The sequence below is a fragment of the Borostomias antarcticus genome, assembly GCF_949987555.1.
Source record: "Borostomias antarcticus genome assembly, chromosome: 21".
NCBI classification, from domain to species: Eukaryota; Metazoa; Chordata; class Actinopteri; order Stomiiformes; family Stomiidae; genus Borostomias; species Borostomias antarcticus.
The window spans coordinates 20,451,613-20,465,246 of NC_140254.1; the positions used below are offsets into that span (position 1 = coordinate 20,451,613).

General features: G+C 41.7%; 1 protein-coding gene across 1 annotated transcript; it reads left to right on the forward strand.

The window, feature by feature from the left end:
* Positions 1-11,328: 11,328 nt before the first annotated feature.
* Positions 11,329-13,604, forward strand: bet1 (Bet1 golgi vesicular membrane trafficking protein). The gene is made up of 4 exons (XM_084455780.1): positions 11,329-11,467; positions 12,008-12,117; positions 12,301-12,357; positions 12,483-13,604. The coding sequence occupies exons 1-4, from the start codon at positions 11,449-11,451 to the stop codon at positions 12,636-12,638; spliced, it is 342 nt and encodes a 113-aa protein (XP_084311906.1). The 5' UTR covers positions 11,329-11,448; the 3' UTR covers positions 12,639-13,604.
* Positions 13,605-13,634: the final 30 nt, after the last annotated feature.

Genomic DNA, 13,634 nt, shown 5'->3' on the forward strand with positions numbered 1-13,634 from the left:
ACACACACACCAATGGTGGCAGCTGCCATGCAAGGTGCTAGCCTGCTCAGTGAGAGCAATTTGGGGTTCAGTGTCTTACTCAAGAACACTTCGACATGTGGACAGGAGGAGGCGGGATTAAAATCGCTGACCCTGCGATCATTGGACGACCTGCTCTACCTCCCGAGCCACGGCCGCCCACAACCACTACAGCCAGGCAAACGGGTACTTTACACTAGTTATTTCAGTAGTCATTTCAAAAGCTTCCTAGAATCTCTTGAAGGACATTTGGAGTGCTGCACATGATCCTATAGGCTTGAGGATAACTGTGTGACCCCTGAATCAATCAATTCACCCAGAGCACCAGAGAGCAGGGGTGCAATTAGCAATATCCTCTGTCTGCACAGATAGCTCTCTGAGGCCCAGCAGTTGAAAGGTCCTTCTGATAGATAATTTTCTCCGATTCATAAAGATGGCCAGAATGCAGCTCAATCAATGAGGCTCTTTCACTTTGACATGAACGCTTGTCATAACCGCATGCTTTAATATCAAAGAGATAAGTGTGAGGGGGTCGATTGAAATGCACTACAGAAAATGAAGTTTTGGATGGCATTTATTTATGAGCCATTGGATCAAAATAAATTAACGTCAACTGAGCCAATTTTAATCTTTTTGATCATGTTACCTGTCTTCAGTGACATTGGCATTGCTTGGATGATTTATAAGTTGAATACGAAGCAAACTAATGACGGTCATTTCGATCTCATTGCATGAGACTTGAAAAAGAAGAGTTTGATATTGCCGGTCTCTCTAATCGCGCAGGTCACAGACGGGGGCAAGCATGGACATTAGTAAGCCCACTATAAAGCCAACAAGAGGAATTCACGGTATTTGAACACTTTTGACAGATGTTACATTTCAAAGCAACACAGGGGGACAATCTGTCTTAAGTAATGACAACCAATCTATTTTGCATTCTAGTTGCTACCCCCCCCCCAATGACAGTGCACGGTGAGAGGTAATGTTTTTGGTGGGGTGTTAGTTTGTTAGTTAGTTAGTTAGTTAGTTATAGTAGTTAGTTAGTTATAGTAGTTAGTTAGTTAGTTATAGTAATTAGTTAGTTAGTTAGTTAGGTTAGTTCGTTAGTGTTAGTTAGTTAGTTAGTTATAGTAGTTAGTTTGTTTGTTAGTTAGTTATAGTAGTTAGTTAGTTAGTTAGTTATTAAGCAGGATTACATAAAAACTACCAAATCAATTTTCATGAAACACGGTGGAGGGCTGTAGCATGAGCCAATGAACCCATAAAAAAAAATTCACAGGGTGGATCCACCAATTAAAACAAACCGAACGAAGCCAGTCATAGGGTTTGGACTCGGGTGTGCGGAGGGAGAGCCAGGAGTACACCAAACAGCTCCCCACCGGCTGAGACCAGAGGGGGGCGCTACAGAGCCGCCCAACATCCATTTTCTTGACTTAGATTCAGGAGTGAAAAAATCCCTACCCATCCATTGTCAATGGGGGAAGATATTGGCCATATCTCGATGTGGAAAGGTAACAGAGACACAGGGTTTGGACCGGCATGAAGCTCTCAACCTATTAAATGCAGCAATACCAAACATCCTGCCTGCATGCATATGCGTGTACCCAGAGCCATGGAATGCATTCATGGGCAGAGGTGTGTGCTCCCCAGGCTCCATTTCTAGTATTAAATATTCATCTTAATCCACTCTGTTTTGAATTTGAAGGAAAACTAACAAAATGATTTACTGCGGATTTGCTATTAAACTGGCTTCAGGCAACAAAACGGGACACAATAAAGGCAAAAATGTGCTGTGAATATTACATAACATTAAGATCTGTAGTAGCAAATACAATGAGGAGTATTTTTCTAAATAATATACATGAATATACTCTCCCTGTTGTGTAATAATATACATGAGTATACTCTCCCTGGTGTATAATATACATGAGTATACTCTCCCTGGTATATAATATCCATGAGTATACTCTCCCTGGTGTATAATATACATGAGTATACTCTCCCTGGTGTATAATATACATGAGTATACTCTCCCTGGTATATAATATCCATGAGTATACTCTCCCTGGTGTATAATATACATGAGTATACTCTCCCTGGTGTATAATATACATGAGTATACTCTCCCTGGTGTATAATATACATGAGTGTACTCTCCCTGGTGTATAATATACATGAGTATACTCTCTCTGGTGTATATAATATACATGAGTATACTCTCCCTGGTGTATATAATATACATGAGTATACTCTCCCTGGTGTATATAATATACATGAGTATACTCCCCCTGGTGTATAATATCCATGAGTATACTCTCCCTGGTGTATAATATCCATGAGTATACTCTCCCTGGTGTATAATATACATGAGTATACTCTCCCTGGTGTATAATATACATGAGTATACTCTCCCTGGTGTATAATATACATGAGTATACTCTCCCTGGTGTATAATATACATGAGTATACTCTCCCTGGTGTATAATATACATGAGTATACTCTCCCTGGTGTATAATATACATGAGTATACTCTCACTGGGTTATAATATCCATGAGTATACTCTCCCTGGTGTATAATATACATGAGTATACTCTCCCTGGTGTATAATATACATGAGTATACTCTCCCTGGTGTATATAATATACATGAGTATACTCTCCCTGGTGTATAATATACATGAGTATACTCTCCCTGGTGTATAATATACATGAGTATACTCTCCCTGGTGTGTATAATATACATTAGTATACTCTCCCTGGTGTATAATATACATGAGTATACTCTCCCTGGTGTATAATATACATGAGTATACTCTCCCTGGTGTATATAATATACATGAGTATACTCTCCCTGGTGTGTATAATATCAGGCGTTAAGCAGATGAGAGGAGTGTTTGAGGTTAGAGGTTAAACACCATGATCAGGCCCTTGTGAACAATTAAATTAATCCATTCAATTTGACACTGCACTAACTTGCATTATTACTATGATCACATTATCCAGCATGTTACTGTTTAATTTAATTTAATTGCACCATTAAAACTATTATGACAGCCTGTAATGAATCTGAGCCTCAAACACAAATCTGTCATAATAATCATCAACATCATCAGGTCACAAAGCATGAAAAGCACACAGTTTCAGTTCGGTGCACACAGATTTTTAATTGACAGTGCTGTTCTGAGGGGCTCCAGCTAACTGGCAGCACTGATCTGATCTGTCAGTCGAGGGTCTTAATTAGAATAATAATGTCAAGGTGAGTTTGGGGTCTCGTGTGGTGTGTATCTCATTAAAAAGTCCCCCCTGTTCCCTTCTCTGTTTACCATAGGTTCCCTCCACACATCTGCTACAACTTGGCACTAAGTAATGGATAAAAGGCCGGCTTTTGCCTGTCACCCCTCAGTGATGGAAGTCTTTTTTATTTCTTTTTTTTAATAGTTGATCCTTGTTATCTTTGATGAGCATCTCTGTCTGCTGCACACTAGAGGGATTCCATGAAATAACAGGATTAATGCAAAGTTGAAGGTTGATTTTGAGAGATTAAAAATAAAACATTTATTCACTGGATTAACTTCAGTGCTTTGAATGGTGATTCACTAGAGGCCAGATAACCTTGGCATGTGAGATTATCTTATCGGTAACTGCACACCAATATGTCCAGGTTACATGTAGACGTGTCTGACTCGTGTGATCCCCTGACGATTGAAAATAGCGTGGCTGAAAATAGAGCTCAAATATTGAGTGAATCAAGAGAGGATTAGTGGAGGAAATGAGAAGCATGATCGTCTGATGAAGAGCTGTTGCTCGAAACTTGTTACCATGCAGTAGCAAATAAATCTGTGATTTTCCAAGAGTCATGTTGTTGCGAGCATGGGTGATTTTATAGGGGGGCTTTTTTAAAGTTATTTTGTTTTTACTAATTAAAGGAGTTTATCGGATTGTTATCTCTTGTTTTAAGGTTACTTATGATCATATACAATGGTTCAGATCAAAACGTTGACGAATGCAGAAGTGCTCCAGAGGCTATCGAAGCTAGCACTAGCAACATCACCATCGGCGAGGAAGCTAGCACCAGCAGGCAGTTGCAGTTTGATGTTGTGATGTTGGGTCATATTGACATGCTCGTGGTGTCTAGATGAAGTTTGATGCGTTGTGTATATTGAATTGTCATACGGATTTCTTATTAGCATACTGTTCACAACTGGCATTCTTTGTAAATAGACGGGACGGCAGAACTGTTTTTTTTTCTCACGTCAAAATGTTGCCCCCCCTACTCTCAGAGGGTAAAATCGCCTATGGTTGTGAGCTTCCTATATTCTTCTTGATATCGTACTCTTAGCTCAGCACCTGCCCTGTCCGGCCATGGATGTGCGTGCTTCCCTGTCTTAGCATGATCGAGAACTCAGCTGGCAAACACTTAAGTACTGTACATGTTGCTGATATTATTGCCACATTGAAAAATGGGTCTAGCATTTTGTTTTACATGCCAAACTGTCAATGGAGAACTCTGGAACAGGCAGCATAGCTTCTTACCACTTAAAATATATATTGATATTTGTATGACTCATTCCTAAACATGAAGCTTCACTATCAAGGCAGGAGGGTCGTACTTTATTGATCCCAGAAGGGAAAAGATACAGCAGCAGTATACAAGAATAGATAGATAAATACTACTCATTGATGTTGATTTCATGTAGGCTACTGCTTTTTGGCTTTTTTTTAAGATATAGATGCCTTCATTTAGACACTGATAGAGGTGATTATATCATGTGTGTACAGAGCATATAGATAGATAGACATTGAGAATGATTGATTGATTGATTGCTTGATTGATTCATTGATTGATAGTGAATGCATGTAGATGGCTTTTGTGTTATTTTCTATGTTATTGGTTGTTAGTTGTATGGTTTATGGATAATTATTACTGCATATGTATTATTTCATTGCAGCACAGACAGACATAAGCGCGTCAATAAAATCTCCTGAGTGGTGTCGACCCCCAATCATCTGCCTCCTCCTCTTTTGCCATCATCTTTGAGTCATCTGACCGTGGTTCTGCCTGTTCTCCACACGCAAAATCTCGGGGCCCCCCCGCAAGGATTAGGCGGGAGCCTTTTGCAACGAAACAGTATTTCGAGCCCTAGTCCTAGACCAGGGGTTTTCAAACTTTGTTTGTATGTGGACCACTATTAATAATCAAGAATTTTCGGGGACCACCCCACACCATAAAAATAGGTAGGCTACTAGACCTATACACACAGTCCTACCTGAATTAATCCACCTCTTAATACTAGCACTAGTATAACGCTGTCAGTATAACTGGCCGTTGCATCAGTAGGCCTACAACAGACTTGTAAAAAGAAAGTTTAGCGCACACAACGGATGCCTTATCTAGTAAATCATAACCGCCTAGCCAGACTCAGCCATAGCCTCTCCAAACACAATGCAAGCCTGTACACATAAAACAGAATAATCAACACACAAACCAGCAGAGGACAGACCGACAGACTTCAACCATAGTTATATTAATAAATAATATATTCTCACCTTAACAGTGACCAAATGTTCTCTCCTCCTTGCATTCGTCTGTGCGAAGTCCTGAACAATGCTTGTTAAGTCCATCTGGCGTGCGCGCTGGCTGAGGATGGCTAGTCAGAAGAGTCTGTCCTGGGCCATGGTGCTTCTCACATAGTTTTTGATGATTTTGAGTTTCGAAAAAGATCGCTCAGCACTTGTCACTGGTATAGTTAAGAAGAGTTTGAACGCGGTAGCAACGTCTGTGACACTGGGCAGGATTGATGTATGCCTCAGGAGCAGGAGGTCGGTTAGATGATGGAACCTTTTCAATACGGTTTATTTCTGACTTCAGAGCATTTCTAAAGGAACGTAGCTGTGCTGGAAAATCAGGCGAAAGATCGGTGGTGGGGCCTCTTCTGCAGCAGGGTCAGCCTGGTCTGCCTGCACCATGCAAGCTGCTGCCATGTCCTCCGGCTCAGTAACGTTAGCGCTATAGCAACGCCAACAGGTGCTCCAACGACGGCTGATTCAGTGCTAGTGCTACCTGCATCCTTCCTAGCGATGGTCGCTGCTGCATTAGTTTGATTTGTTAGAAAATATTATATCTTGGGTAGTTTTGCTATATTCTGTGCTTTTCCGTTCTGTTCATGCCGTTTTTGGGCTCCACTTTGGTATTTTCGCTTCATTTTGCTGTCTCGCATGTTGGATTCCCGGGCTACTAATGTAAGTGATAAGTGAGTGACGTCGTGACTGATCGCGTGCATCAAATGATGATTGGATACAGACAGGATACCCCCTTCCCTTTTTTTGTTTTGTTTTTATACATCCATGATACAGTATAAGGGTTGATGGTAAGATCTAATCTAAGTTCTGACCTTTCTGTCCCTACTGCAACAAGGAGCATTTCTTAGGGTCCTGCCCAGAGGTCAAAAAGATCAGCCTGGCTGAGGACATGGGACCAATAACCATTGCTACAAATGTGCTCCCTGTCATCCATCAGAGAAATGCAGCCTCAAGAAACCTTGCACAGTATGTTAAGGGTTACATCTCGCCATCTTACATGACCTTGCCCAGCAGAGGACCCGAGGTACAAAAGACACTATAAAGGAGACCACTACATAACTCGCCAGGTTAAAATGGTAAATGGACTGCACTTATATAGCGCTTTTCCATCTTAGCAGCACTCAAAGCGCTTTACAATGGCCTCTCATTCACACACACATTCACACACCAATGGCGGTAGCTGCCATGCAAGGTGCTAACCTGCTCATTGGGAGCAATTTGGGGTTAGGTGTCTTGCTCAAGGACACTTCGACATGTGGACAGTTGGAGCTGGGATTCGAACCACTGACCCTTCGATCACTGAACGACCCGCTCTACCAACTGAGCTACAGCCGCCCCTACCTGTTGATAGACTCTCTGTATGTGGACCAACCTAAGCGATCTTCACGGGTGATGCTGAAGGTTGTCCCAGTCAGCCTGACAAATGGCCGACAAAGACCAAGAACACATGCAATTCTGGACGATGGCTCAGAGTGGACTATGATCCTGAGTGCAGCAGAGATATCACTAGAGCTCAATGGAGCGCAAGAGACCTTGAACCTTAGGACCGTAAGACATGAGATGTTACCCATAACCGGTGAAACAGTGTCCTTCCTCTTGTACCAGCTTTAAAAGACTGAGACAAGTAGCAGTTCCACACCAGATCCAGCCTGGACACACTTTAACGTTCTCTGTTCAGTTATGGAATGAAGATCTCATAGAAGGCCTTTAAAGAGGTTGGCTTCCGCATCTGGATGATGGCTGCCCCCATCTACAATAGTTCAGGTAACCTTGAGACTGTAATAGTATGCACTATGAACATGTTCCAGGCACGAAAGATCACTCTTCAGCCCCAGATGGAGACCCCCCATCAGACAGTGCTGGGGGACATGGCTAGTTCTCCTGTTGAAAGAACTCATGAAGGTTTCCATCTTTGGTCTGGCAAGCGATGTACAACCTTGAAAAGAGCTCCATGTCTTGTTTGAGAGAAAGCAATTGCTGCTTGTTTTTTTTTTGAGACTTTTGTCACAGTTGAAATACTGAAGACCATCAGCTTATTTCTTGGTATGGTATCATCCAATGGCTTTGTTCTTTCAACTTGCTGATCGTTTCATCAGCTGAAGCAGCAGCATGTGTGGAGTGCAATCAGGTCCTTGCTTTCCTCTTCAAAGGAGTTTCCATTTCACTCTGATCAGAGAATGTATATCATTTATGAAAGAGACCTGGACACTTGTTGTTTGATCATGGTGATTTGATGATTTGATTTCCCATCCCCTTCTTGATTTCTTGGAGCTAGTTTCAGCTCCCCACCTTGTTAACCATAGTTCGGCTCTCCCACGCTGGCACATCCTGTCAATTCAGGTGCAGCTATCTAACTATATCTAATCCAAACTACGCTAGATGTGGGGCTAACATTAGATAGCATTTAAGAAACTAAACTACACTACCACTAAACTATCACAACAAGCGCTAGATTCATACCGACTACAGAAAGCCGCCATTACATGGATATACTTGGCTCGCGCTGGATTTTACATTTCTTCTACAGGCCTCCGAATTACACCAAAGTTCTCGGTGAGTCAAACGTCTTATAATATGCCGTAAATAAGGTCCAGGGGCCTCATTTATAAAAATTGCGTATAATCCACGTAACTAAGTTTGCTTAGCTAAGTAAGTACGAAAATATACGCACAAAAAATCTCAGATTTATAAAACGCTGCGTATCACAACCCATGTTCACTCAGGCACGCCTACGCCAGCTGCCCTTTATAAATCACAATCAACACTTAACTTGGCGCACGTGAACGCGCGTTCTTATCACACCCCAATTAACGCCCACAATTGCCTATAAATGGTCAGTGATACGCCCCTAATACTATGCAACGACAATGGAGCCGAGTGCAAAAGGCAGAAAGAGAAAGATACATTTTACCGATGCGAGGTGGAGGTATTGGTCAACGAGGTAGAGATGCCGCAAAAGGATCTTTTCGGAACGATGATTTCACATGTGCACGACTGATAAGAGCACCTGTTAGGCCTGTGTGGTCCCATTTAGATTATAATGAATTATCTATCATGCAGGCTATATTGGCATTCGTTTAGTGCGGTAGGCCTTATTAGGTGGCTGCTTATATCCAAACTGATAATGATTATAAGCCTATAGTGTTGTTGCATGGGTAATGGGGTTTGGATCTATATTGCACGTAACCTAATGCTTCACAGGGTGGACCATGAATAAAAGGCCTAACTTATCAACGTATAAATTTACAATGACAGCCATAACAATGCAAACATGTAGGCCTATAGTGACTACTTAAGGCAAGTATCCCCAATTTAACTGTACGACAGATCTGAGGGTTCTTTGCAGCAGCCAATTTGTGTATTTTCCGGAATATCTTGCATTTCACATACTTTCTCAAAACATTCTGTAGGCCTATAGAAGCTGCGTGTTCTAATGGATGTTGCGGGATAGCCAAGCACATATTAGAACATCTGTGCCAAGTCCCGGCATATCCAAGGCCCCGTGCGTCATGGCCTACTATAATCCAGCTATATCAGTGCCTGTATGGAGGTCTTGTAAATATATGGGGTCCATGGATGAGTTTCATGTGATTCTATAAAGCGTAATTATAGCTACACACATGACGATTCGGCAAATTAATAATCTAACTTGCTCCCTTGTGTTCTTACAACTTGGAGACGCATCACCTCCATGCGCTGTTTTGCGCTCAGCTAATTCTACCAAAGCGGCATGTGAGCATTGGGATGACATGCGTTTTTAGGCCCACATTCCTCGCATGCCTGCTACATGACAATCATAAGACAATATGAGGATATATGATGATGTACAATATAGCCTAATGTAGCCTACAGTTGCCTCAAGTAGGACATTTCCATTCACCGCTCAACATCATTGTAATTGCGGCTTGCCTCAGTGGTCATTCGGGTTTACATAAAAGCCTAATCAAATATAGGCTACAAATACATTAACGAATGAATAGGTGGATAATTAAACATACGAATAATTAACTAAATAAATGATTAACTGAATAAATATACTTCAACGCCGAATGCAACATTTGTTTGGTGCGGTATAGGCCTTATAGTTGTAGGCTATCGACATACGGAATCATTACTATGATAAGCCTAAGATTCGTGATGGCCTTAGGAAGCCTGACACTAGCGAGCTCCCAATGTGATCCTCAAATTCAGCAGTCAAACAAACAAACAATTCACATTTCCCTCAGTCCAGCGGCCATTTTAGAGTAACGTTAACTAACACAAACTACCAGCTCAGACCGTTCGCTTATGTTTCTGCAAATGTTCGCGGCGAACACAAAGCCAGCAGTAACAGAAAAAAAGGTTTGCAATAGTTTGTCGGAGTATTTGCAATATTGTCTAAACGTTAGCCAAGTTCGGGCCTTGACTTAGCTAGCTAGCACTAGGTAGCGTGCTAGCTAACATTAGCTAGCTATCATTAGGCTTCCAATACCTGAACTTAGTTTAGCGTGCAGGTTATGAGTTACATTCTGTTTACTTAAATCTTATATTACCGGTAAGTAAACAAATAAATAGCTAAACCAACAGTCAAATCAATGTAATTTGATGAGAAAAAAACCCTGAGGTGACGTTAGCTAGATAACTTACCAGAGATGAGGTGCGCACCACACAAAAAAGTGTTTGTTGGTCCCCAAACTGCTCTCTTTATGGTTTTAAACCACAGCTTTCGGCGGTTCCTCTGAAAAGGGTGACATCTCAAGGGGATGCTGAAGAATCTGAGGCCATCATCTTGTCCTTTTCTGTTTGTACAGTTCACAGCAGCTTTGAGGCATAATTAGCTACATGAAACGGGGCTACTGCGGCTAGCGAGTTCGTTTGCCTGTTTGCCGAGAGGCTGCGTGCGCACTCTGCTGTGAAGGCGGCGAACACATCTATAGGGAGGGAAAGTAATCTCATCGCCCCCTAGTGGAAGCGTTCCATAATGCCGAGAGAATGAATGGGATTTCTCGACACGTCTTTTGAAAAATGATATCTTGGTCGACACCGAAAAGTTAGTAGAATTTTTTTTAATTAATGAAAAAGCATTCAATTTATAACAAACAGGGAAATATACAATCAATAACATTTCTAAGATGAGTTATTAACCTCAACATACAGTTCAATATGAAGGATATAAGTGAAAATAATATATATAATATAATAAATAATACAGGAGCAGTTTGGCAAAGAATCCTGCCTACTTTAACTGTGAACCAGCAAGCAGTGACGTCACGGGATAGCCCGATTGCTAGCCTAATAGGACTGTAATACAACGTTATTATTAATAACGTTATAGACACGTTATTAAACGACGTTGCAGGGACCCATGTTGCCAATGTTTCTGCAACGTTGCAGTAAAGTCTAATTAGACTTAGGAGGGTAAAGTTATTTTCGACCATAGATGGACGTTGTCACAACATCGCCTAATGGTAACGTTGCAACTTACCTAAGTACAACTTATGTGCAACGTTGCTGCAACCCACTGTGTTAGTAGGGAACCCACTGTGTTAGTAGGGAACCCACTGTGTTAGTAGGGAACCCACTGTGTTAGTAGGGAACCCACTGTGTTAGTAGGGCTGGTCGAAACAGAAAGCAAGCCCACAGATGACGTACCACGATGATTCACTTAACTGGGCTAGGGAGGGAGGAGTCGCACGGGAAAATATTTGCCTTACCGGCTTCCGTATGATGTCGTGGCGTTTCAGGCTTATCAAAGCTACCGCAGCTAGTTGACCGAGTTGAACACCACTAGTACAAATCAACAAGGATAGCAATATCCCCAAGACATTCACGTCCTAATAAACAGGGCCTGTCTGCGATAGTAAATCAAGATGAGACGTGCAGGTTTGGGTAAGAGAACAATACCAAGTAGTAACGTTACATCGTAGTAGCTAGCTGCTAATGTTAGCATGCTACCGCTAGCAACACATGTTAGTTTTTTAAGTTGGTTGTCTTTTCGTGATCAGACCGTTCTCTATATTGTGTATTGTTGGTCAGCCAATGATCCAGACCCAGACTGAGCCATGGCTGGCTAGTGAGTGAATGGACCCGCTAGCTCACTGCTAACTAGCTAGCTTACTCTATGTAAGCTATGTTTATCAGTATACTGCACTGTAACTTTTATTCCTGTATTCTATTTGTCCTGCTTTTTGTTTAAATGTCTATAATGACTTGCTTTTTGTTTTAATGCTTTTAATTTGTCCTGCCATTTGTTTTAAATGTCTATAATGTCTTGCTTTTTGTTTTAATGCTTTTAATGTCTCATGTAAAGCACCTTGAATTGCCCTGTGGCTGAAATGTGCTCTATAAATAAACTTGCCTTGCCTTGCCTTGCCTTACTCAGGTCACTGACAGTTCTGTTTCCACATGTGTGTTTGAAATGTCCCCCAGGCGAAGGGGGGGCTCCAGGGAACTATGTCGCAAGTGGATACAGCATCTATGAAGAGGAGAATGAACACTTACAGGAGGGTCTGAGAGCCAAAGTCAGTGCCTTGAAACATGTAAGCATTTCACTGATCCTATGTGTGTTTAACTGTAGTAATGTAGTAAACACATTCTAGATGGAAATTAGCCAGAGACTAAATCTGATTAAAGCATCTCCTCCCCCTCGCGGGATTAATGCCTTTTGCATACTGTCCCTGCCAAATAAAGTAAATTAAGTAAATGTCATGTCCACCTTCTAGCTGACAATTGACATAGGAACAGAAGTGAAGCACCACAACAAAGTGCTTGAGGATATGGTGAGTTTTCACTTTGATCATTTCACATCTAAGACATGAGGACCAGTAGCCCAACAGTTACAGCTGTATATGTCTCTCACACACACATCAATACAGTGTCAATAATCGATTCTCTTCCAATACAGGACACAGACTTTGACTCAACGGGCGGTTTGCTGGGGGCCACGATAGGCCGAGTAAAGCAGCTGTCCAGGGGCAGCCAGTCCAAGCTGCTGTGTTACATGTTGCTCTTTGCCCTGTTTGTCTTCCTAGTCCTCTACTGGTTTATCAAGCTCAGGTGATAAGAGGAAGCATTCCACCACTCCCCCCCTCCTCCTCCTCCTCTCTCTCTCTCTCTCTCTCTCTCTCTCTCTCTCTCTCTCTCTGTCCGCCTCCCACAATCTGTGCAATCTACCCTGTGATGCACCTCTGGAACTGATGACCGTGTAGATGGAATTATGATGATTGTGACACATTAATTAAATTATTATGGGTTATGAATAGAGCATTTCTGACAGCCAGATCCAATGTGACTAGAGACTGCTGCAGGTCTGTGTACTGTAAATGTTTGCACAACTTGCTCTACTTAAGATGAGTCTCCTGACTAATCAAGACATCAGTCATGGTTAGATTAAAAAAGTTGTAAGAATAGGTTAATCTAAAGATTGTTTTTACAATGATGAGGTAACTGTGTTGAACCACAGAAGATCATTGCACAAATCAGTCAGTAGGTAATTTGAACATGTATGATGGTACTTTTGAGATATGCCTACAGGTATGTGCTGTTATTGAAGATTATTCTGTATGTGCGATGGTGACAGACCGTTTGGTCATTCTAGTGCATCAGAAGTAAAGAGCCATAAACAGAGCAAACATCTTGTTTTTGTAGAAGAAGAACGCTACCTTGGCTCAAAGTGTATTTAAAAACTGAGATTGCTCACTGAGGTGGGTTTTGTGTCCCTCTCAGCAAGAGATTAGGCTAAAAATAGACCTGCTGAAAAACTCAAAGGCACTCAGTCTCGTGTATAGTAATATTTAAAAAGCCTTTATTCTTGAGGCTCTGCCATATTGCTCAACCGACACGTATCAGCATCAAGTCTTCATCAGGGGATACAAGGCCGGCATATAAACATCAACATTGTGTTTATTTGTTGTAAGGAATGGGAGGATGGGTCAAGTCATACCCTCAACCGTGTCATGCAAGACTGTACCACCACTGTACCCTCCTGTGTTTTCAGCTGTCCTGTAAAAATGTATTTTATATGTAAATAAACCAATATGTATGTTTTAAAAGTGCA

Bases quoted from the DNA above. Each gene is read 5' to 3' on its own strand.
- bet1 (XM_084455780.1), top strand. The intron at 12,118-12,300 runs GTAAGCATTTCA...TCCACCTTCTAG, and splicing joins AAGTCAGTGCCTTGAAACAT to CTGACAATTGACATAGGAAC. The intron at 12,358-12,482 runs GTGAGTTTTCAC...CTTCCAATACAG, and splicing joins ACAAAGTGCTTGAGGATATG to GACACAGACTTTGACTCAAC.